This window comes from Brienomyrus brachyistius, chromosome 4 (genome assembly GCF_023856365.1).
Source record: "Brienomyrus brachyistius isolate T26 chromosome 4, BBRACH_0.4, whole genome shotgun sequence".
Classification (NCBI taxonomy): domain Eukaryota; kingdom Metazoa; phylum Chordata; class Actinopteri; order Osteoglossiformes; family Mormyridae; genus Brienomyrus; species Brienomyrus brachyistius.
Genome location: NC_064536.1, coordinates 20,230,068 through 20,252,937, shown reverse-complemented (window position 1 = coordinate 20,252,937; position 22,870 = coordinate 20,230,068). Strand labels below are relative to the sequence as shown.

General features: G+C 48.6%; 3 protein-coding genes across 7 annotated transcripts in view; 1 reads left to right on the top strand and 2 right to left on the bottom strand.

Annotated features, from left to right (window-relative positions):
• Nucleotides 1-10,669, bottom strand: part of LOC125739635 (E3 ubiquitin/ISG15 ligase TRIM25-like) — a 191,458-nt gene extending 180,789 nt beyond the window's left edge. For 2 of the 3 annotated variants that reach the window (XM_049009948.1, XM_049009947.1), the window contains exons 1-4: nt 10,042-10,669; nt 9,257-9,352; nt 8,133-8,366; nt 5,131-5,190 (exon numbers count right to left, since the gene is read on the bottom strand). In XM_049009948.1, the coding sequence (XP_048865905.1) occupies nt 5,161-5,190; nt 8,133-8,366; nt 9,257-9,352; nt 10,042-10,632 (951 nt within the window). In that variant the 5' untranslated portion in view covers nt 10,633-10,669 and the 3' untranslated portion in view covers nt 5,131-5,160. The remainder of the gene's footprint in view (nt 1-5,130; nt 5,191-8,132; nt 8,367-9,256; nt 9,353-10,041) is intronic. The other variant, XM_049009946.1, reaches the window with a different exon arrangement.
• LOC125739628 (tripartite motif-containing protein 16-like) overlaps nt 1-11,231 on the bottom strand; it is an 85,538-nt gene extending 74,307 nt beyond the window's left edge. The window contains exon 1 of the mRNA XM_049009934.1: nt 11,126-11,231. The gene's annotated coding sequence lies outside the window, so the exon portion shown is untranslated. The remainder of the gene's footprint in view (nt 1-11,125) is intronic.
• Nucleotides 1-22,870, top strand: part of LOC125739605 (NACHT, LRR and PYD domains-containing protein 12-like) — a 728,681-nt gene that overhangs the window by 442,236 nt on the left and 263,575 nt on the right. For 2 of the 3 annotated variants that reach the window (XR_007397215.1, XR_007397214.1), the window contains exons 2-3: nt 20,326-20,427; nt 21,079-21,192. The exons of the other annotated variant lie outside the window; for it this stretch is intronic. The gene's annotated coding sequence lies outside the window, so the exon portion shown is untranslated. The remainder of the gene's footprint in view (nt 1-20,325; nt 20,428-21,078; nt 21,193-22,870) is intronic. 3 annotated transcript variants of the gene reach the window in all.

Sequence of the window (22,870 nt, the reverse complement as noted above, 5' to 3'; positions counted from 1 at the left end):
TTAACCTATAAACATATGGCAAGCTATGCAGTATTAGGAACCTGTGTCACACCTGTTCCTGGTATTTACCTGATAACAGGTGTGGCTCATCAGAAGCCAGGTAGGATAGAAAACCTACTAGACAGTAGCCCTCTGTCACAGGACGAGGTGAGCGATCGCGAGCAGAGAGCGGCGATCGTGCGGAAGGAGCAGGCAGACAAGCGGGATACGGGAAAACGGGGGTTTAATCGGGGAAACTGGAGCAGGTCGGGAAACAGACATTGACAACATCAATGACGGACACGGGTTAGTACAAATCAGGAACTTAAATACATGAAACAAGGCAGCAGGAAACAAGACACGACTGGGCACGATCAGGAAATCACACGTGGGTAATTAGGGGGCGTGGCACACACGAGGAGCGGACGGAGCGGGCGTCACAGAACCCCCCCCCAAAGGCGCGCTACACCGGGCGCGCCAAGGAAGGGGGCGACGGACGGGACGAGGCAGAACGGGACCTGAAAGACAAGAGCAAAAAAAATCAACGGGGAACAGGGAACAAGACAGACAAGCAAAACAGACAAAGAGGCAGGAGCCAGGACAGGACACCACACAAGACAGGAAAGGCCGACAGACAGACCAGGAAGGGAGAAACAGAGGGAACAGGCGGAACAAAAGGAGCGGGAGTGACGGGAGGGAACGACGGGAAACCAGGAACAGAGCGGGGCAGAACAAAGGGACCAGGAACAGAGGACGGCGGGACAAAGGCAGGAGGAGGAACAAAGACAGGCGGGACAGAGACAGGAAAGAAGGGAGAGAAGGAGGAGGAACAAAGGGGAGCCCGAGGGAGACCCAGCGGGCGACGGGCGGCAGCCGGAGGGGCCGCAGGCGGCCGGGAGGCGGAGCCGGAGGGGACCTCGGAGGGGCCGAGGAGGCAGGGCGAGGGACCCGCGGAGGGGCCAGGGAGGGAGCAGGAGGGAGCACCGGGGAAGGGGACGAGGGAGCAGGAGGGGCCACGGCGAAGGCCCGGAGGAGGGGGGAGCCGCAGCAGGCGGCGACGTCCGGGGGAGGACCGGAGGTAGGGGCCCCGCAGGCAACCGAGGAGCCGCCGTCGGGGAGCCCACAGGCGACCGACCAGGCTCTGGAGAGAGGGGAGCGAGGCGGGGCGACGAGGCTTCGGAGGGGGACCCGCAGGCGACGCCCGACCTGGAGGGCCAGGACCCGCAGGCGCCAGCCGAGCCAGAGCGCAGGCGAGGGAGGGCGAGCCAGGGGGCAGGGCGGGCGGGACCCCAGCCCTGCGTCTGTGTCCCCTCCCCTTGCGGGACACAGACAGGCCGACCCTAGGTCGGGGTCGACGTGGCCGGGACGAGGGACAAGGGGTTACCAGTTCTGTCCCCGAGGGGTCCCATTCCAGCTCCTCCACTTCCGAAGAGGGAGGAGCCAAGATGGAGTTGTCCGGGACCACCTCGGGGACTAGGACAGGGACTGGAGCTGCTGCAGGCGGAGGGGGGCGCCTCTGGAGCTGCTGCAGGCGGAGGGGGCGCCTCTGGAGCTGCTGCAGGCGCAGGGGGCGCATCTGGAGCTGCTGCAGGCGGAGGGGGGCGCCGGGACAGGAACGCGGTCAGGCTGCGGGGGCGCCGGGACAGGAACGCGGTCAGGCTGCGGTGGGCGCCGGGACAGGAGCGCGGTCAGGCTGCGGGGGCGCCGGGACAGGAGCGCGGTCAGGCTGCGGGGGGCGCCGGGACAGGAGCGCGGTCAGGAACAGGAGCGCGGTCAGGAACAGGAGCTGGCTGCAGAGGGGGGCGCCTGCCCGGGAGCTGCAGCAGGTTGCTGCAGAGGGGGCACCTGCCCGGGAGCTGCAGCAGGTTGCTGCAGAGGGGGCGCCTGCCCGGGAGCTGCAGCAGGTTGCTGCAGAGGGGGGCGCCTGCCCGGGAGCTGCAGCAGGCGGCTGCAGAGGGGGGCGCCTCTGCAGGAACTGGAGCGCGGTCAGGGACAGGAGCTCGGTCAGGGACAGGAGCTCGGTCAGGGACAGGAGCTTGCTGCAGTGGGGGCGCCCTGCCCGGGAGCTGCAGGTTGCTGCAGTGGGGGCGCCTGCCCGGGAGCTGCAGGTTGCTGCAGTGGGGGCGCCTGCCCGGGAGCTGCTGCAGCAGGGAGAGGGAGCGCCTGCCCGGGAGCTGCTGCAGCAGGGAGAGGGAGCGCCTGCCCGGGAGCTGCTGCAGCAGGGAGAGGGAGCGCCTCGGGAGCTGCTGCAGCAGGGAGAGGGGGCGCCTCGGGAGCTGCTGCAGCAGGGAGAGGGGGCGCCTCGGGAGCTGCTGCAGCAGGGAGAGGGGGCGCCTCGGGAGCTGCTGCAGCAGGGGGCTGCGCTGGCTGCACGGGTGGCTGCGCAAGCGGTGGCGGCTGCGCAGACGGCAGCGCAAGCGGTGGCGGCTGCGCAGACGGCAGCGCAGAGGGCAGCCCGGGCTCAAGGGCCGTAGTTGCCAGCGGAGGCGGCTGCGCAGGCGTCGGTCGTTGCGCCTGCTCGGGAGCCGGGTCCGCGGATAGAGGAAGTGCCTGCTTCTCAGTAGCAGGCTGCAGAGAAGGGGGTTGTATGGATGGCGGAAGCGGCGGCGTCGGCAAGGGGTCAGGAGCTCGTCTAAGACGAAGTAGCTCCTGCAGGTCCTCCGCGAGGTGCTCGAGGTCGTCCGGTCCCGACATGGGGGTGAACGACTCGAATCCTTTCTGGAGCCTTGCGGTGAGTAGCGTCGCTGCGGGAGCCTCGGGAATGGCTGGGTCCCCGATCACCCTCCAAAATAAGCCCTGGAAGGCGAAGAACTTATGCGCCAACCGTTCCTGAGGCGAGGGTGGTGCCTCGACAGGAGGGACTGGCCCGTCGGGCAGCGGAGGCACGGTCGCTGTCCTCCTTGGGAAGCGGGGTACTCGCGGGATCGCCTCTCCACCTGCGCGGATACCGCCCCGATTACTCAGTCCTTTGGGGCAGTACTGGTGCAGTGCGAGGGGTGGCAGCTCATCCTCCGTAGGCGGATTGACGCCCGGAATTAGGACGAGCTCCTCCTCTTCATTGTCGCTATTATCCCAGAGCCGGGACAGGAAACAAGCTCCGGACTGGAGCGGCTCGACCTCTGGGGCTAGGACCGGCTCTCGCTCTCTACCCTTGTTAGGGAGCCCAGGGCTTGAGAGCGAGCAGGCACCTAAAGCGATCGATTCCTCCGGTACCTTTCTTCGTCTCTGCTTCCTCTTCTTCGGTTGGTCCGTCATTCTGTCACAGGACGAGGTGAGCGATCGCGAGCAGAGAGCGGCGATCGTGCGGAAGGAGCAGGCAGACAAGCGGGATACGGGAAAACGGGGGTTTAATCGGGGAAACTGGAGCAGGTCGGGAAACAGACATTGACAACATCAATGACGGACACGGGTTAGTACAAATCAGGAACTTAAATACATGAAACAAGGCAGCAGGAAACAAGACACGACTGGGCACGATCAGGAAATCACACGTGGGTAATTAGGGGGCGTGGCACACACGAGGAGCGGACGGAGCGGGCGTCACACCCTCCAGGACCGGAGTTGGAGACCCCTGGTCTAGTGTAATAATTTAATGAAAATCCAGGATAGAGAATCTCAGTATATGTGGTCTGGACTCCGTGCCTGGGAAAAAAAAATAATAATGTGTGTAGATAGGGTGACTTGGTGTTTTAGTTTGCTGCACAGTGGCTTCACACCCCCCGGGTTGTGGGTTCGACTCCCACCCCAGTCTGTGTGTGTGTGGAGTTTGCATGCTCTGCCTGTGCCTGTATGTATGTCCTCCAGGTGGACTAGTGTCTGTAACTTGTCCACAGTGTGTGATGATGTGAGTGGCTGCTCTGTGATGGACTGACTGGACCTGAGAGCATAACAGTCTTTCGACCGTCACGTTACCTTTTCTCTGTAGCAAAGTCTGGAATTCATTCATTCATTTTGTACTGGAGTTAAAGTTTTAGTAAAGATTAAGAAATCTCATAACTGAGATAACATGGAGGTATGTCCTGAATTTCACAGTTGACAGCACACAGGTCACAAACCGTTGTCATGGTTTCCAGTATCAATTATTTTTTTGAGATACATTTAATAGCTTAATAAGAAAGTCATCACAATCTGGCTTCACTGTTATAAAGAACAACCCCAGGATAGACGGGCTCAGTGAATGTGGTCTGGACCCTGTGCAGGAGGGTCACTGTGTCAGAGACGCTGTAGAAGGACAGATTCCCTGCCCCGTGATCCAGGTACACTCCTATCCTGGAGGAGGGGGGGCCAGATACTGCAGTTTGCACAGTATTGTGCCAGAATGAGTAACTGAAAGCTGAGCAGGACAAACACCAGGACTTGTCATTGTATCCAAGTCTACTGGCCACACCTGCTACTTTCCTGTTGATCCCTTTGTATGCGACAGCTATACCAACCACAGTCCCGCTCCACTCAACCTCCCAGTAGCAGCGCCCAGTCAGACTCTCCCTACACAGCACTTGGCAGGATAAGTCAAACCTCTCCTCGTGATCAGGATGTGACTGTGTCTCTCTCTTCCATGTCACCATTCTGTTATCTTCAGACAGACGGAGGTGTCTGTTTGCTGTGTTGTGGTCCAGAGTGAGCCAAAAGGAATCTGATGGAGGAGAAGATCAGGTGATGGTTCGGTCTCATTCACCCCTTATATTAAAAAAGAGTGTGCACTTTTAAAAAATCATTTTTATTGTTTTGAGTTCAATCACTTAGAGTTCATTTATTTGTTATTTAAATTGTTTTAATTTTATATAAAGATTTTAATGTGTTTGATTTTTGGAAAATCTAATTTAGAAGGCTATATTTGTTTATGTCATCACTGAAAATTCCTGTAATAAATGTTTACCTGTTTACTTTTATGTGGAAATATTCTCCATACTGTTACCTCAGAAAATAATATAATAAGCAAAATGCACTGCAAACAGATTCAAAGGCTCCTGACATAAACAGCTCATGTAAATGTGAAAGACCAGGAGGCATCGGGAGAGAGAAAGAGAAGCTCCACTAGCAGAAGAAATGAAACACAGTAAAACACAATAAAACACAATAAAACAATAAAACACAATAAAACACACTCCACCTCATACAGGGAGAGAGAAGCGTGTGTGTGAACAGACTCACATTGTAAGAATTCTGCTCTGGTCCTGGGCACTAATACTGGTAGGACGGTGTCTTTGGTAACTAGAAGGAGACAGAGAGAAACAGGGATGTGAGTATAAGGAATTTACTTGTGGGAGATGGACTTCCTCACTGTGGAGACAACAGCAGTAGAGTATTATCATTATGAAGAACAATAACAGACATTTTAACAAACTGCAAATAAGGCTGTACTGCATACTCTCTCTGTATCTGTATCTGACGTGAACAGGCTGCAAAATGTATTTACTTTATTTACTAACCTGTACAAGAATTTTCCAGTTGGTCCTTCATATCTGAAACCACTTTCCTTGCCTTCCAAAAATAGCAGGGTAGAAAAGAAGAGAATCTGCGTCCAATCAGTACTTCAGGGACCACAGGAATGCCCTGGAACCTCTACAGACACACAACGTACAATGTGTATTGTCAGTCAGAGATGGGCATCATTTCTCATACATGTATTTAAATACATACTTCAAATACAAAAATGCATTTTATTTGTTCCAAAATACTTTGATGTGCAGTATTGTTAAATTTGGAAAATACAAGAAATACTTCCCCATAATGTATGCGTGATGATATCATATATGCAAAACATTTATGAATACACAAGCAGGAGTTTTTTTTTTTTTTCAGACAATTTAATGAATGGTCACTAGAGTCTACAGGTGATCACTTGTCTTGAACCAAAAGACTTACGAGCTCCATTCTGGCCTATTTAGTTATTAACATGTTGCTGAATGAAGCTCTTAAATTCTGTTTGTCGTTTTCCATTTTTTATTTTATTGTTTTGAGTTATTTGCATATGTGGTGCAAAAAGGAAGCAGATTTGTCAATTAAATGAGAAAAAATCTTTCTGAGATTATTATTATTATTTTATTTGATTGACATATCTTTAAGTATTCGTGTGAGTAGGTAGGATATATTTAAAATACTTCAGAACAGAGATGGGTACTCGAGTTTGTGACTGACACGAGTCGTTCTTAAACAGACTTTTGACTCGACTTCCAACTCCTTAGTTTTTGACTCGCACTTGACTCGTTGATAGTGACTGGTGAACAATACGAGTCTTAAGCTTGTGTTAGAACTTCTTCACATGCAAAACATTGACTGTACAGCACTGGTCAAACCGTAAAGGTGTTAAACGCATCACGGTGTGTGGCTATGCCCAAGGCATAGGAACTAATTCAAATCGCAGACCTGGATATCGCGGAGCTGGATATTCCGATTGTTATTCTCAGTGTTATTTTACATTAAATCGCACCGCTTAGAAATAGACATAGCTTCTGTATCGTAAATTATATATAACCTATATCGTGTTGTTATACAGTGACACAGATCGGCATAGATTGTCCTGAATCTGATAATTTAGCAGGTACCTCCCTAAAACATAATTTAACAGGTATATCCCAAAAACGTTTTTGACATATCATTACAAGTCAAGCTGTATTTCCTTTCATCTTAAAACGTGCCTCCACCTTTTCATTGTGCCGTCATACGGAAAGCAGCCTTATGTCTTAAATTATTCGGATTTACAAATCAAAAATTTACAAAGTCTTATAAATTAAAAACACAATGCCGGTGTTCTATCGAGTTGAGCTACTTAGTCGAGCTAGGCTACCAAAGTGCAAATCGATAGCCCTAACCCTAACCCTCCAAAACCCCTAAGACCCTTACCCTAATGGTACGTTCGATTATTTCCCTCCGAGTCGGAACTCGGATAAATGGTGCGTTCGATTATGGTGCGTTCGATTATTTCTCTCCAGCTCGGAACTCGGAGGGAAAGGCTCGATAGCACGTCTCGATGGGTAGCTCAACTCTTCAGAACACCTGCAAATAATTGGATCGAACAGTAATATCACTGACCGCTTTTCGGTGACTAAAGGAGCAGCATGACTGCACACATTAAAATTATTGTTTAACACAGAGTTCGCGGTTTTACTTGCATAATGATTTATTTACTTGCATACACACGAGCTGATAGACATCAATTTTATTTATTAACTGGATTTTTTGCTTTAAAGTGATGGGTATAAATGAAAATCGCGATTTACTTCAACATGCTTTTACTTTAGCAGGGTGTCTGGATTATACTCATTTATTAGCCAATCACATCACTTTACCGTGGCTGAGGGCGGAGTCCAGCATAGTTTGGTCTGGCTGCCTCATACACAGGAAGCTTCTTTTCTGTTAATCTTATCGGGAAGGTTTCAGTGTGTGTGTATGTGTGTGTGGTCCAGATACATATTTCATTGTAATGAACAAATGTCCCCATAATATAATAAAAACCTTTTAATTTGACGTTGTGTGGACCATTTTTTCGGTCCCCACAAACGGAAATTCAATTTTATAAAAATCTGTGCCTGCAATCAAAAAACTAAAAATGCTAAAAGTCTTGTATTTTGTTTGGTTACTTGTGGTTAAGGTTAGGGCTGGGTGGGGGTTAGATTGTCATTACTGGGATTACGGTTTTGCCCATAGAAATGAATGGACAGTCTCCACAAAGATATAAGTACAAGTCTGTGTGTGTGTGTGTGTGTGTGTGTGTGTGTGTGTATGTGTGTGTGTGTGTATGTGTGTGTGTGTGTGTGTGTGTGTGTGTATGTGTGTGTGTGTGTGTGTATGTGTGTGTGTGTGTGTGTAAGTGTGTGTGTGTGTGTGTGCACATAGTTGATTGTTGTTGCCAAGTTTGGATACACTACATTTCTCTGAAAATGTATATAAGCCTAAGGACAAGCAGTTTTTGAACTGTTCAAGTGGTGATTCCCCTTTAGTCACATCAGTAACTAATAGAAAAAAAACACACACATTTGTATTGTGTCTAGTAAAGCTGTGAAAAATTGTTGCTCTTATACTTGGCCGTTTGAGTCAGTGTGTTTCTGAAGGATCAGGCTGATATAGAATATTTTGATACTTTGCTTGGTGGCTGTATTTTGCAGTTTGATACACTTACAAATCGGGTATTTTGTCAGTCAAAGTTCTGTTACCTGGAGGAAATGGATGTGATCCTGTAAGCGTGACAGCTGCTCCATCTCAGAGTGTCTCCTCTTCAGTTCATCAATCTCCTGCTCCAGTCTCTCCATGTATTCTTCAACCTGATTCACTGCAGCCTTCTCCTGATCTCTGATCAGCTCTGTCACCTCAGACCGTGTTCTCTCAATGGAGCTTATCATCTCAGTGAAGATCCTTTCACTGACCTCCACTGTTGACTGTGCTGAGGTCTGTTGGTGTCACAGAGAGCAGAGGACGGTAAATTACAATTGGCTCCTTTTGAGACTCCAGAGAGCCTCATTGTACAATAGAGATGTGAGCTGACAGGAGGTATAAAAACAGCACAGAGCTGGGGTTTGGAGCGTCACCATGCTGGATGCCTCAGGTACTGAAACCCAGCCAGCATTGATTGGAAATGATCACTCATTAAGCTCATACACTGTCAGCTGCAGGGATTTGGCAGAGACTGGTGGCTGTATGCAGGGACGGATTATGGACTGGGCCAGCGGGGCCGCTCCCCAGGGGCCCTTGGGGTGCAGGGGGCCCGTGGGGCACCTAGCCCAAAACAAATTGCAATGCTTATCAACAATGTATTTTCATTTGTCTATTTTAGAGGGCCTACATTCTTTGATCCTCTGCCTACGAGGGCCCTTGACCCTATAGGGAGGGCGTTTGGCTGCCAAGGGCCCTTGAATTGTGGTGGTGGTGCTGGTGGTGTTGGTGGTGGGGGGGGGGGGGCCCTCGCGAAAGATTTGCCCAGGGGCCCACACAACCCATAATCCGTCCCTGGCTGTATGAGGCAGGTTGGTTATCACCACTGGATTTCAGTTTAATATGTGACTTTTTGGGGTTGATTTCTGTTATACTGGTGTATGAAACTTTGCCATTTGTTAGGAAGAATATTATTTAAAGGTCATTTGAAAAAGACCTTTCATTTAGATTAACCCCCTGTTCAGTACCTTTGTCCCACTCCTGTGGAAAATCCCTGACTCATTATAACTGACGGTGAATTTAATTTAACATAAACCTCTCAAGTCACCCATCTGTGGAAGAAGCTCAATTCACGCCTGAAATAGTTCTTACAAGCCAGCTGTTATCTTCTCCTCAGGTTCATACTCACTGTGATCGATTCCACAGCCTCTCTCAGCTCCTGCAGCTCCTTCTCTCTCACTTGAATTCTCTGCTGAAATTCCGTCTGGGTTTCACCCATATCTTTCTACATGTAGCAAAATAATGATGAAATGAATTTGTTTTATTGAAGGTGATCATATTCTTTAATCATCCTGTCCAGGGTGGACCCCCAGCCTTGTGCCCTATGCTGCCTGGGAAAGGATCCAGGTGCTCCCCATGACCCTGACTGGGATTACTGGTGAGGAGATTCTCCTCTGCCCTCTTAGAACTACTACAGTCTGGGTGTTTTATGTTTACTGCACCAACCTCAGTAAACTCTACACACTGTAGTGTGTGAAAATCCCAGCATGGAGGCGATTTCTAAGATGTGGGAACCACCATCTTTGAAGCTAACAATCGCATTCATATTTAAAAGCTCTTAGCTCACACATCTCAGCCGATCAGATGCTCAGCCAAACAATAATTGATCCTCTTGACCTTGTTTGCTTGCTGCATGCAACTGTAGCCACATGATTCATCGTTTGATGGAGTTTTCGGTAGAAAATGTGAACTTTTTATACTTTATAGTAACATCTTGACCCAGGTTTGCCCCATTTAGAACGCAGTCACTGATATAAGTGAAGTTGCTAAAATTTCTCCTTAATCAGTTATAAGATATATTCAGTAACACATTTCTTTAGCAAATCAGACTTGATCTATGACCTCGCATGAGTTAAGACAAAAAAATTGCACTTATAAAATTCATCATTTATATTAGAGAGTTTCTGTCCTGACCTGTATGTCTGCCCTTTCTGCAGCAGCTGCGATTGTATCATGCCCTCTGTGTTCAAACGCTTCACAGGAAAAACAGATGCACTGCTTGTCGGTACGGCAGTAGCTCTCCAGGGGTTTGTCATGGAGGGAACAGACCTTGTCCAGCAGATGTCCAGTAGGATCAGCCAGCTTGTGCTTCTTAAAAGCTGGAGACTCATAGTGAGGTTGGAGGTGAGTTTCACAGTAAGAGGCCAGACACACCAGGCAGAACTTGACTGCTCTGCATTTTCTCCCAGTACAGAAATCACACTCCACATCTCCAGGTCCAGCATAATGGTCAGTGGGAGTAGTTGATTGTATTCCTGTCTTCTTCAGGTTCTCCACCACTTCAGCCAGGATGGTGTTTATACCCAGAACAGGTCTGGGTGTGAAGGTCTCTCTGCACTGAGGGCAGCTGTAAACTTCAAGATGATCCTCCTGATCCCAGCAGCTCTTAATGCAGCTCATACAGTAACTGTGTCTACAGGGAATAGTCACCAGATCCTTCAGCAGATCCAGACAGATAGGACAGCTTAATTGGTTCTGATTCCCTGTGATACTGGCTTCAGCCATTTTACCACGATCACTGATAGGATTCAGTTTAGTTTTCTCTCAGTTTTCTATGTGTGAGAGTGGGAGGAGCTTCCTGCTTCTCAGGCTGCAGTAGGTGTGGTTTTGTGCTGAGGCCAGATTGAGAAGAGCAGTTTGAACAAACTCCACCTTCCTGCCTTAGGAAGGAGAGTCAGGTGAAGAGGTTCAGAATGACTATTAATTTGCCACCAGAAAGCTTTTCAGGATGTAACTATGTGTAGCAGGAGAAGGAAACGAGGTGTGTGCCTAATTAAGTTTTGGAGGGGAGTGGCCAATCGGAGAGGGCGCTCAGACTATAAGGGTTACCCTGGCACCAATGTTCTAGGCTCCTTGTCGGCGGTCACCTTAATTGCTGGATCTCCTGTTCGTCCGCGGACATCTTACCTTGGTGTGTTCAGCCCGGTACGGTGAATATTACAAGCTGCAGTAGAACGGTTGACGTTGGGGCTAATACGGCTGGGTTTTGAGTCCTTACCTTTTATTATTACAGGGTCCCGTGTGTTGTGGCGTGGGGTTGACAGCTGCTTCATCTCGCGTGGAACTACTGCTGCTCTGCCTAGCGGCGACTGTGCCCTGCTCTGCCTAGCAGCGACTGTGCCCTGCTCTGCCTAGCGGCGACTGTGCCCTGCTCTGCCTAGCGGCGGCTCAGCTTTACTTTGCCTTATTGCTGCTGTCTAGTGACATTTGCACCGTTTCGCGCTTTGCGCTTCCGGTTTGTCCATACTCTGTCTAGCCTATAGCAGGGTGAGTCGCAAGCGGGTCCATAGCTGGGGGCAGGGGGGTGTGCGTGCCCACATGAGTGCGAGCGGGGGTTGGAGAGTCTGACTGGTCCCCCGCTTCCTAAGGGTTTGTGTTTTGTTTTGATTGTATTATGTTTGTTTTGTTGATACATTTGTTCTGTTTTGAATGGGATTTTTATTGTGTATTAATGTAATGGTTTTGTATTTTATTTGTTTCTTTTAGATTGCAGTGTTTTCTTTGGGTTTTGCGTGATTTTGTTTGGTTTGCGGTTACATCTTGTTTTTCCCTCCTCGCTTGTGCCCGCCCGACTCTGGCTGTTCTAGGTCCCGGCGCCCAGCCTTAGATCGGCAGGAAGTGGCTGCTGGTACGCGGCGGTGCTCCAAGCTTACGGTGCTCGGATTGACTGATTACTCTTTTTATGGTTTTATTGTGTAATAAAAGTGTGTGTGTTTGGAACAACGTCTCTCCGCTGTTTATGGTGAACGGACCAGTGTGCCTTTGCCCGGGGATAGGGCGATTTAACTTTCTCTGGGTGTAATACCTGGGGTGGCGTAGTCGGACTAACGTGTGGCTATTGGTACAATTGTTTGGTACTATTTGGCAGTATTTCTCTCACCACCACTCGCCACATATGTAAATTCATTTTAGTTACTACTAAGTTAAAACATCAACTACACACCTAAAGTAGCAAGACAAGCTTTAGTTAAGCTCAGAAAAAGAATGATAAAATATTGGACAAAATATCCAACAAATTTAAATAATCCCCTCATGAAGTATACAGTTATGGGACAGCACATTACAGGAAGCACAGGGCATAAGGCAGGGACACCCTGGATGGGATGCCAGTCCATGGGCAAACACTCACTCACAGGCTGAGGACGAATTAGAGGCACTAATTCACCGAACTGTATGATCTTGGACATTGTGAGGAAACCTGATGAAACACAAAGGAACACAGGGAGAACATTCAAGCTGTACATGCAAAACCAGAAATGGGAACCAGACCCACATCCCTCTAGATGTGGCTACAGTGCCACCTACCAAGTCACAGTGCTGTCTGACAGGGCACATCATTTCAGGAGGCACCACCTGTGTGCACCTGCAAGCAGTACACCCTCCTGTCACCTGGGGGCGCTGTTTCATATTTACTTGTTGCCACAATAATAAGTCAAGGCAGCAGGTGCAGTTTGTGTGGAATCTGTCCTACAGCGATGAAGCTTTCGGGTCACGGCGCAATTTTGGACATTACATCATCTGGACATTAAATCTTCAGTAATATGCAACGAAATAATACAGCATGTCCTGGAGGAGCTGTGCTTTGTACTGCTACCCTCCATATGAGTGCTGGACTTCACTTCGCTGTAGGTATTCGAGTGAATGTTGCGTATTTCACCCTGTTTCTGTACCTGTACATATTTCACTTATTAGCGCCATGATTTAATCGCATCGTGTCGTGACATTTTACATATACATTGTAATTTCCATGCTGGCCTACATGCATTTAGTCTGCGCTGCCAAATAAGGATGTGCAGAGAGCCGAATAATCGTATTTGTATTGGTATTTGTTAAGGCAGCAAAATTATTTGTCTTCGAATCAAAGTGGAAATAGGTGTAACAATCCAGTTTTTGAATATTTGAATATTTTGATGGTGGTGAAGGTTAGCACTGTTACCTCACACATGTGGGACCTGGGTTCGAGTCTCTGCCTGCTACATGTATTAACAATACTCCTTAATCTATTCTTATTTGTAACTTTTAGAGACCCATACCAACTTAAAAAGTAGAAGGTCAAAATAGATTCAATAAAACAAAAATAAAACATCTTCATAAAACTACTGTCTACCCTAAAACCTCTCAGCTTACGATAAAAATGCATCCTTTGGGCTTTCTTACATATTGCATCCGCCTGATACTCAAAAGTCAATTTATTATGAAGTTCAATACCAAGGTATTTATAATGCTGCACTACTTATATCCCCTGATCATTAATAATCACTGGGGAAGTGACCATGGGATTCTTCCCAAAATCTATGATCATCTCTTTTGTTTTTCATGTATTAATGTCCACAAACGATGACTTGCACCAACCAAAAAATTCTTCCACAACAGGACCATGGTCAAGGACCTTTCTGTTAAGAAGAGGCACAATCACAGTCATCCGCAAACTTCACAACATGCCGCCTCGCATACTGACTTCGACATTCATTAGTATACAGCACAAATAGAAGTGGAGAAAGAACGTAACCCTGAGGGGAACCATTGAAGAGAAAAGATCATCAGATAAAACTCCATTCACACTCACACGTTGTGATCCTCCAGTTAAGAAGTCCATCAACCAACCAATCAAGCCAGGATCAAGATTATAAACATTCTCTAGTCTACCTGCTAAAATATGCGGCTGAATACAGTTAAAATCTGAAGAAAAATCTATGAAAATGTGTCGCACAAAAGTATTGAAACCTTCTAAATGTGCAAAAATCGAATTTAATAAGGTGGCCGTTGCACCTTCCACACCCCTACCTGCCCTGTCTGCAAACTGGAGTGGATCCAAGGCTCCATGCATTTTATTTACAATTGCACCCCTTACAATTTTCTCAAGTGACTTCATCACAAGAGAGGTACGTGCTACAGGCCTGTAATCCTCCGATAATTTTAGAGCCTTGTTTTTTGGCACCGGTACAATTATAGAATCTTTCCGAAGGCTGGGAACCTTATGAAGATGAAGTGACGACCTAAAAATATAACAAAATATATCTGCCAACTATCCTGCACAGTGTTTAAGAAAACAGCCTCTAATTCATCAGGACCACGACTTTTCCTTTCCTTTATATTTAAAAAATGTCCACAACCAGCTTTTTATCAATATATACACAATTGTTCCCCGGGGCAATATTTTTAAAAATTGCTCTTCTTTAAAATCATGACAATAAAAACGATTGTAAAAAGTATTTAATTCATTTGAAAAATCTAGATCGGATTGGTGGATGATCCTTTTATACTCACCCTTGATCGGATTAACGTGAAAAAGGCTTAATATGGTTTAATGTACCAAAACAGGGACCAATAATCACAAAATTTCTCTCAGACATCTGGTCATAAAGATTTTCACCTTTTCTTTCAAATCCAAAATATTAGGAATATGCGTTTTTTTCTCACATTAAGCCTTTTCCATTTCCGTTGTAAGACAAAAGAAAGCATTAAAAAAAACAAATAAATGTAATGGACTGTAAGGTGTTCACATATTTAGTTTTTTAAATTATTATTTGCAGACGCCCCCTTCTGGCTACAGGAACCTCCACGTAGGAAACCCCCTGACTTCCAATGGACCTCCATCCAATAGCCGTCCCTTTAGTTATTGTTCGCCTGCATAGGAGGTGCCTAATGTAGCAGACGCCCCCTGGAAACTAACGTGCTGGATGAGGAGTTTTTAGTAGGCAGAAGGGGCGAATGTTGTTGCACTATTTAAGATTTGGAATTTAAGAAGTGTCTGCGTTCATTGGTAGGTATGGTTCTATATTTCTGTTTCCCGAGTAGTCAGTTACTGCGTCAATCTGTGTAATTTCTTGTGGGTTTTTCCGTGTGTCATCAGTGTAACACCTAGCAAAATTAATAATAATTTTAAGTTTATCATTCTCCATCAAAACTTGTCAGTATATTAAGTAATGGAGAATTAAATTCACCTGAAAAATAATATAGATTTGTGGTTGATATCAGTTTTAAAGTAACGGGCATATTTAGAATCTGACGATCAAGGACTATGATGGATGCTTCAGTGATGTGGATATAGTTCTGAACATCCTGCTTTTGTGAGGCTGATTCAATTCAGGTTCACTCTCAATATTCAAGTCTAGACTAAAAACATACTTGTTTAGTCGAGCTTATAGCAGGGGTGTCAGTAGCATTTTGAATGTGGGGGAGGGGCACACTGGCATAAAGCTAATATTTTATGTTAAATAGGGGGTGTCACGATCGCTGAAAATCGGGAGAAAACACGTGGGTAATCAGGGGGGCGTGGCACACAGGAGGAGCGGATGAGCCGGGCGTAACAGAACCCCCCCCAAAGGCACGCTACACCGGGCGCGCCCGGGAGGAGGCGAAGGACGGGACGAGACCGGGGAACCAGAACCTGAAAGACAAAAGCAAAACCAGATCAACGTGGAACAGGGAACAAGACAGACAGGCAAAACTGACAAAGGGGCAGGAGCCAAGACAGGACACTACACAAGACAGGAAAGGCAGACAGACAGACCAGAAATGGGGACACGGAGGGAACAGATGGAACAAAAGGGCCGGGAGTGAACAGAGGGAACCCAGGGAGAGAAGGAGGAACAGGAGGAATGACAGGACGAGGGACAAAGAAAGGGGAAGTAGAGACAGGAGGGACAATGACGGAAGGAGGAGAGGGGAACGCAGGGACAAAGGCAGGAGCGAAGGGAGACAAGGAGGGGGAATAGAGGGGAGCCCAAGGGAGACCCAGCGGGCGACGGGAGGCAGCCGGAGGGGCCGCAGGCGGCCGGGAGGCCGGAGCCGGAGGGGACCCCGGAGGGGCCGAGGAGACAGGGCGAGGGACCAAAGCAGGGACGAAGGAGGGAGTCGGAGGGGGAACCAGGGAAGGGGATGAGGGAGCCGGAAGGGACCTGGGCGAGGGCAAGGAGAGGGGGGGAGCCGCCGTAGGCGGCGACGTCCTCCTACGCGCAGGAGGCGGGGGACCAGCAGGCGACCGAGGAGCCACCTCAGGGGCACCCGCAGGCGACCGCCGAGGATCTGGCGGAGGGAGCGAGGCAGGGCGACGAGGGCGAGGAGGGGGATCCGCAGGCGACAGCCGACCCGGAGGGCCAGGACCCGCTGGCGCCCACTGAGCCCTAGCGCAGGCGAGGGAGGGCGAGCCAGGGGGCAGGGCGGGCGGGACCCTAGCCCTGCGTCTGTGTCCCCTCCCTTTACGGGATACAGACATTACGACCCCCCTCTGGGGTCGAGTTCGCTGGGGTGAGGGCGCAGGAGTCACAAGAAGGGTCCCCGAGGGGTCCCATTCTAGCTCCTCTACCTCCGAAGAGGGAGGAGCCACGATGGAGTCCTCTGGGACCTCCTCGGGGACTAGGGCAGAAGGGACTGGAGCAGCAGGCGGAGGGGGCGCCTCGGGAGCTGCAGCAGGCGGAGGGGGTGCCTCGGGAGCTGCAGCAGGCGGAGGGGGGGCCTCGGGAGCTGCAGCAGACGGAGGGGGCGCCTTGGGAGCTGCAGCAGACGGAGGGGGCGCCTTGGGAGCTGCAGCAGGCGGACGGGGCGCCTCGGGAGCTGCAGCAGGCGGAGGGGGCGCCTCGGGAGCTGCAGCAGGCGGAGGGGGCGGATGCGCAGGCGGCGAAGGCGGCAGCTTGGGCTCTGGAGCCGCGGACAGGTGCGGCTCTGGAGCTGCTGCAGGTGGAGAAGGCGGCTGCGCAAGCGGAGAAGGCGGCTGCGCAGGCAGAGAAGGCGGCCGCGCGGGAGAGGGATCCGCGGGCGGCGGCGGCCGCACGGGAGCGGGATCCGCGGGCCGCGGCTGCTGTACGGAAGCGGGGACCGCAGCCCTCTGGAGCTGGAGGAGCTGCCGAACGTCCTCTGCCATACTCTCCAGCTCTTCCTGGTCAGAGGTGGGAGTAAACGCAGCGAAGCTCCTCTGGAGTCGCGCCATAAGCTCTTTTACCTCCCGACTTACTGGAGGGACCAGTTCCTCCCAGATCCTCCAGAACAACCCTTGGAGGGCAAAGAACTGGGAGGCGCAGTCTGCCGGCTTCCCTGGGTGAGGCGCGGGTGGCGCCTCCGGGGTGGTTGCTGCAGGGGGAGAGAGCTGTGGGTCCGTAGGCGTTAACGGAGGGAGCTCCTCGGGACAGGCGATCGCCGGTCTCCTCCTCCTTCTCTGGTGCCCAGCGGTGACGAGAGGTGGCGCGATGTCCGTGAAAACGGACGGTGAGAGAATTGGCTCCGGCTCCTGGTAAGGGTAGAGGAAGGGCTCTTCCTCCTCGTCCTCACTCGAAGGCCAGTACCTCCACACGGGGTAGGAATCCTGTGGGGTCGGCCCTAGGGCTGCAGATCGGACGGGCTTCTCCTCCTCGTCCTCCGAAGCGATCCATAGCCGGGAGAGCGAACAGGCTCCCAGGCGGATCATCTCCTCCGGTATTCTCTTCCTTCTCCGGGTGCCTTTCTTTTTGCGGTCTGTCATTCTGTCACGATCGCTGAACGCGGATTAGGCGAACGGGCAGGCGAGCAGACAGGAAGCAGGCAGACAGGCGAATTACGGGCTAAACTAGGATTTTAATAAGGGAATCGGGGGAACGGAGAGCAGGAAACATCTGACGCAAACTAACATCAACAATGACAGACCATGGACTCGGGGCAGACACGGACTGATATACACGGGACTAAGCAAAGTAACAGGACACAGCTGGGTACAATCGGGAGAAAACACGTGGGTAATCAGGGGGGCGTGGCACACAGGAGGAGCGGACGAGCCGGGCGTAACAGGGAGGGGGGGCAAACGAATAATTATGAAATGTAAAGGGGACATGTCCCCCTCAGATTTAATGTAGGTGACATCCATGCTTATAGGGACTCTAGTTCTAGCTCTAGCTAACTACTCACTCCCAGTCAGACCTGTAGTGTGAGGTGTAGAGCTGGGTGGGGATCGGTGCCATTGGCTTTGGATGAACTGAACTGTCAGTGCTGTCACTCTAGCTTCACACCCCCTTGTGGAGCTGCAGTGCTGATGTTTCAGGGACCCCCCATGCCTGCATTCCCACCTGCCTCTCCCTCCTATTTATGCTGCCATAGCCTTATCTGCCAGAGCTTACATAATGCATTCATCTAACCGTTTGTACTGTCTCTAGTCTCCCCTAATTTTGATAATTGCACTTGTTATTTCCCTTACGTCTCCTGGACTGTGCTGCCTGGAGACCCCAAATTTTCAAGATATCCTGCCTACCCGACTACCTGAGACTACCTGTTATGCCCTTCTGGTGAGCTTGTCCTTCTGCCTGTGATGCCTTCCCCGTACGTCCTTCTGCCTGTGATACCTTCCCTGTACGCTCTTCTGCCTGTGATGCCTTCCCTGTATGCCCTTCTGCCTGTGACGCCTTCTCCGTACGCCCTTCTGCCTGTGACGCCTTCTCCGTACGCCCTTCTGCCTGTGACGCCTTCCCTGTACGCCCTTCTGCCGGTGATGCCTTCCCTGTACACCCTTCTGCCTGTGACGCCTTCTCCGTACGCCCTTCTGCCTGTGACGCCTTCTCCGTACGCCCTTCTGCCTGTGACGCCTTCTCCGTACGCCCTTCTGCCTGTGATACCTTCCCTGTACGCCCTTCTGCCCGTGATGCCTTCCCTGTATGCCCTTCTACCCGTGATGCCTTCCCTGTACGCCCTTCTGCCTGTGACGCCTTCTCCGTACGCCCTTCTGCCTGTGATACCTTCCCTGTACGCCCTTCTGCCTGTGATACCTTCCCTGTACGCCCTTCTGCCCGTGATGCCTTCCTTGTATGCCCTTCTCCCTGTGATGCCTTCCCTGTATGCCCTTCTGCCCGTGATGCCTTCCTTGTATGCCCTTCTCCCTGTGATGCCTTCCCTGTATGCCCTTCTACCCGTGATGCCTTCCCTGTATGCCCTTCTGCCTGTGATGCCTTCCCTGTACGCCCTTCTGCCCGTGATGCCTTCCCTGTATGCCCTTCTGCCTGTGATGCCTTCCCTGTACGCCCTTCTGCCCGTGATGCCTTGGGTAACCGTGTAATTCTGCTGATTTGAATGCATGTAACTGCTCAGTACTGATTACTTGCAACACCGAATTGGTTGGATTAGCTCATTAAGCCTTGAACTTCATAGACTGGTGTGTCTAATCATGAGAAAGGGAACTGAAGGTGGCCAATTGCAATTCCTGCTTCTCTTTGACTCTCCTCTGAAGAGTAACAGCATGGGATCTTCTAAGATCTCTCAAATGATCTGAAAACAAAGATTGTTCAGTATCATGGTTTAGGTTAAGGCTACAAAAAGAGGTTTAATTAAACTGTCAGTTCCAACTGTAAGGCATGTAATATATAAATATACTATTGGAAATGGCACTAAAAAAATATTAATCTGAAGTGGCTGCAAAGAAAAGTGTGAACGTTTTTGTGACCACATATGTCGCTGAGAAAATTGGTGATTATTGGTCGCTATTTCGGTACATTAAGTCACGTTAAGCCTTTTCCTTATAATGAGCGTCAATGGAGAGGAAAACGCGTAACGTAAGATGAAGTCCATATTCCTAGTATTTCGGTTTTGATTTTTTTTTGTCAGTTGATATGTCTGTGAGAAAATTGGTGGTTTTTGGTCGCTGTTTTTGTAGATTAAACCACATTAAGCTTTTCACGTTAAGCGTTTTATAACGTCCCAAAAGTAACCGTGGGGCGGGGACAAATGTGAAAAGTGAATCATGAGTAAGATAGTGTGATAATGATTTATGCGTGTTATTGATTTAAGTGTCACTGCAGAATCGCGTTTTATATGTACAAGTATGTGCGTCATGACAGAATTAGGTGGCGGCGGAAGCTTGTCCCCTTTCTCTTATTGTTACTTGTTATTAAGTGACATGGATAATATCCCCAAAAATCCTACGCCTTGTCACTGAGTCCGTGTTCATTTCTGCTTAGACCGCTTCCGCGTTTGATATGCAGCATTTCCTGTTTGTAAATGAAAGTGAAAGTATTTTAATGCTGGACTCTCCATTTTGTCAAGAAACACGGATAAGATTCTGTATTGCAAGATAAGATTTTAGTCAACAGATACAACGTAATAAATAAGCTATATTTGGGAGTGTATTGTATATGTTAGCGGATGCTATATACTGTTTCTCAAACCAGTCCTGCGACACCCCAGACATACATATGTGTCTGTATGTATGTTTGTATGTACTATGTTTACCCTTCGTGTTCATAGAGGCCCCAGCAGGAGTCATCTGGTCTAGATCGGCACAGAAATGGGGGGAGCTGCTTCTGAAATGACCCCCCCAGCGGAGTGTAAAACAAAGAGAACTGAGAGGTAAGACAGAACCTGTGTGTTTGTGCTGTTTTACACACGGTCATAAAAAATAAACGTTCCAGCATTCTCGAAAGAGTGAGTAATCAGTCTTAACTTAATTCACTTCCTCGAGACTTAACTGATTCAATACCGTGGGGTAGATTATTTATGTTTATCATTTATTTAGTTTATGAAATTTAATTTCCTCCAAGTATTTACATTTAATTATACTCCCTGGACGCGGTCCTCTGCTGCCACTTAGCGTTGATTCTTCAATTTTTCCACATAGTTGGGGCGCGAGGTGATTTTCTGAATTTGCGCTAAAATAAAGTTTATATTTTATAATTTTTTTTATTGGTAACTTGATGAAATTTATTGTGAGGATCCCAATTTAAGGCTAAATGTATATGACATTAAGCAACAACAGGCAAGTCTAGTAATGGAGACTGTAACAATGATACTAAACCTTTCATATTGGGGTCTTTATTTTAGGTGAGACTTTATTTCACATTAAAGCTAAATGTAAACAAGCATGTTTGCATGAAGAGCTTCACAGCATATCAAAGTACTTGAAGACAGAGCAGGAGGTTAAACAGCTGAAGGTTTAATGTGACCCTGTCCACATATGTATTATATTTATATAATGAGGATCTTTCCTCTCACTGTCCACAGTGTCCTGATGGAGAGAGCAGGCTCACCTGCACCCAGCTGTGTTTCCATGAAGAGTGACTGGTCAATGGACCCACCAATCACCTTCAGAGAGGGACGTTTACCTACAGATCAAAGGTAAATATACATTTAAACATTGTTTAAAACACTCAGACTCTCAGTCAAATGACATACAGGCACATACAAGCTAATAGAAAAAAATCAACTTTGAAATGTTAACTCATACAATTCCCATTGGTTTTGAAAATTTAAACAGAAGTTTTGTCTGTCTTCTGTATAAATCACATCTGAGGTTAAAGTCTGAGGATCACTGTAAAGACTGACTTCTAGTGAGCTGGAATTAGACAGTAGATTGAAAAGTGGATTTTAAATGTCAATCCTCAGCATGCAGCTGGAAAAGAGCTACTGCTCTATATTGATTAAGCATGACGGGACAATAGATTGTCTTCTTCTGGGATGGATGTTTCTGCTTTGATAATAAATAGATTCTCATGGGCTCTTTAGCTCTGTTCAGACTGAGACTTCAGTTTGAACATGTTTAGTGGAACAGATCCTGTTACTAATTAGCTAGTTATCATGGGATCGGGGGATGGTGCAGGTGAGGAAAGGATGATGATCCACAGTGCGGCTCCAACATGACAGGGGTTTATTTATAACAACACAGTCCAGAAAATAAGGGAACCACGAGGGGTCAAAAGGCTATAACAACAAAACACATGGGGACACTAGGAAAGACCAGGGCAACAGGGAGCAGGACTAAGGGGAAAATAACTACACAGGAATCCAATACACACAGAAAAAAAGGACGTGATCAACAACATGTGATACAATGACCAATTGAGGGAACTGACCACAGGCAGGAACTAAAATACACAGATCATGGGGACTAACGAAAGGCAGGTGTGAGGACTCAAAACAATCAACCAATCAGAGCAGACACTGGAAACAGGACACAGGTGGAATTAACTAACAATTAACAAACAGAACTAAGGAGCTATGAACCTGGGACCAGGGACAACACTTGTGAGAGAGAAACTGACTAGATGGATATTTTGTAATCAGCGTTTCATATGAACTTTATACAGCCTGTAACTTGTGGGTCTGGCCACCTGCAAGCAGCCCCCACTCACTGTAGCCTTTTGTGATTTTCCTGCTCTGTCTGATAAACAGGCTCTAAACTTGCATTTCTGTTCTCTAGCCTGCATTTCTGCTCAATCTAATGAGCACAAAGTTTAAGCACATATTGCTACACTAAGGTTAACTCTTAATTCTCTTAAACTGACATTCTTGCCTGTCAGCTGCATAACACTCAGGTACTTTTGCATTAGTTGCACAAACATACAGTTTCAAAGCTGGTTACAAAATGTCCCTCTAGTCAGTTTCTCTCTCACACTGGACAAGATCCTACGGAGCTGCCAGAGGTCACACCAGAGCCTGGGCCTGCTGGGAACCTGAGGTGCAGCCCAGCGAGAGACAGGAAGCCCCTGAGTATTACAGGCAGTCTAGTGTTAACCCTGGAAACAAGGGAGAGAATAAATCCCTTTGGGGTTAAGTCAGCTGCTTTGGAGCCAAAAGGGAAAGAGGAGTGATGTTGGGGGGAGGAGGAAGGGGGGGTATCATGCAAAATTTGTATATTGGTGTATTGTTATACATTTTATTGTAATGAAAATTATTATACAAATGGTTCGGTGTGAACATTTGATCTATGTATATTTTTAGCAAATAAAAATTTTAAAAATTAAGAGATCAGCTGGGGGTCCCTAAATTGCAGGAGGCATGGCTGTCCCCTCCCAGA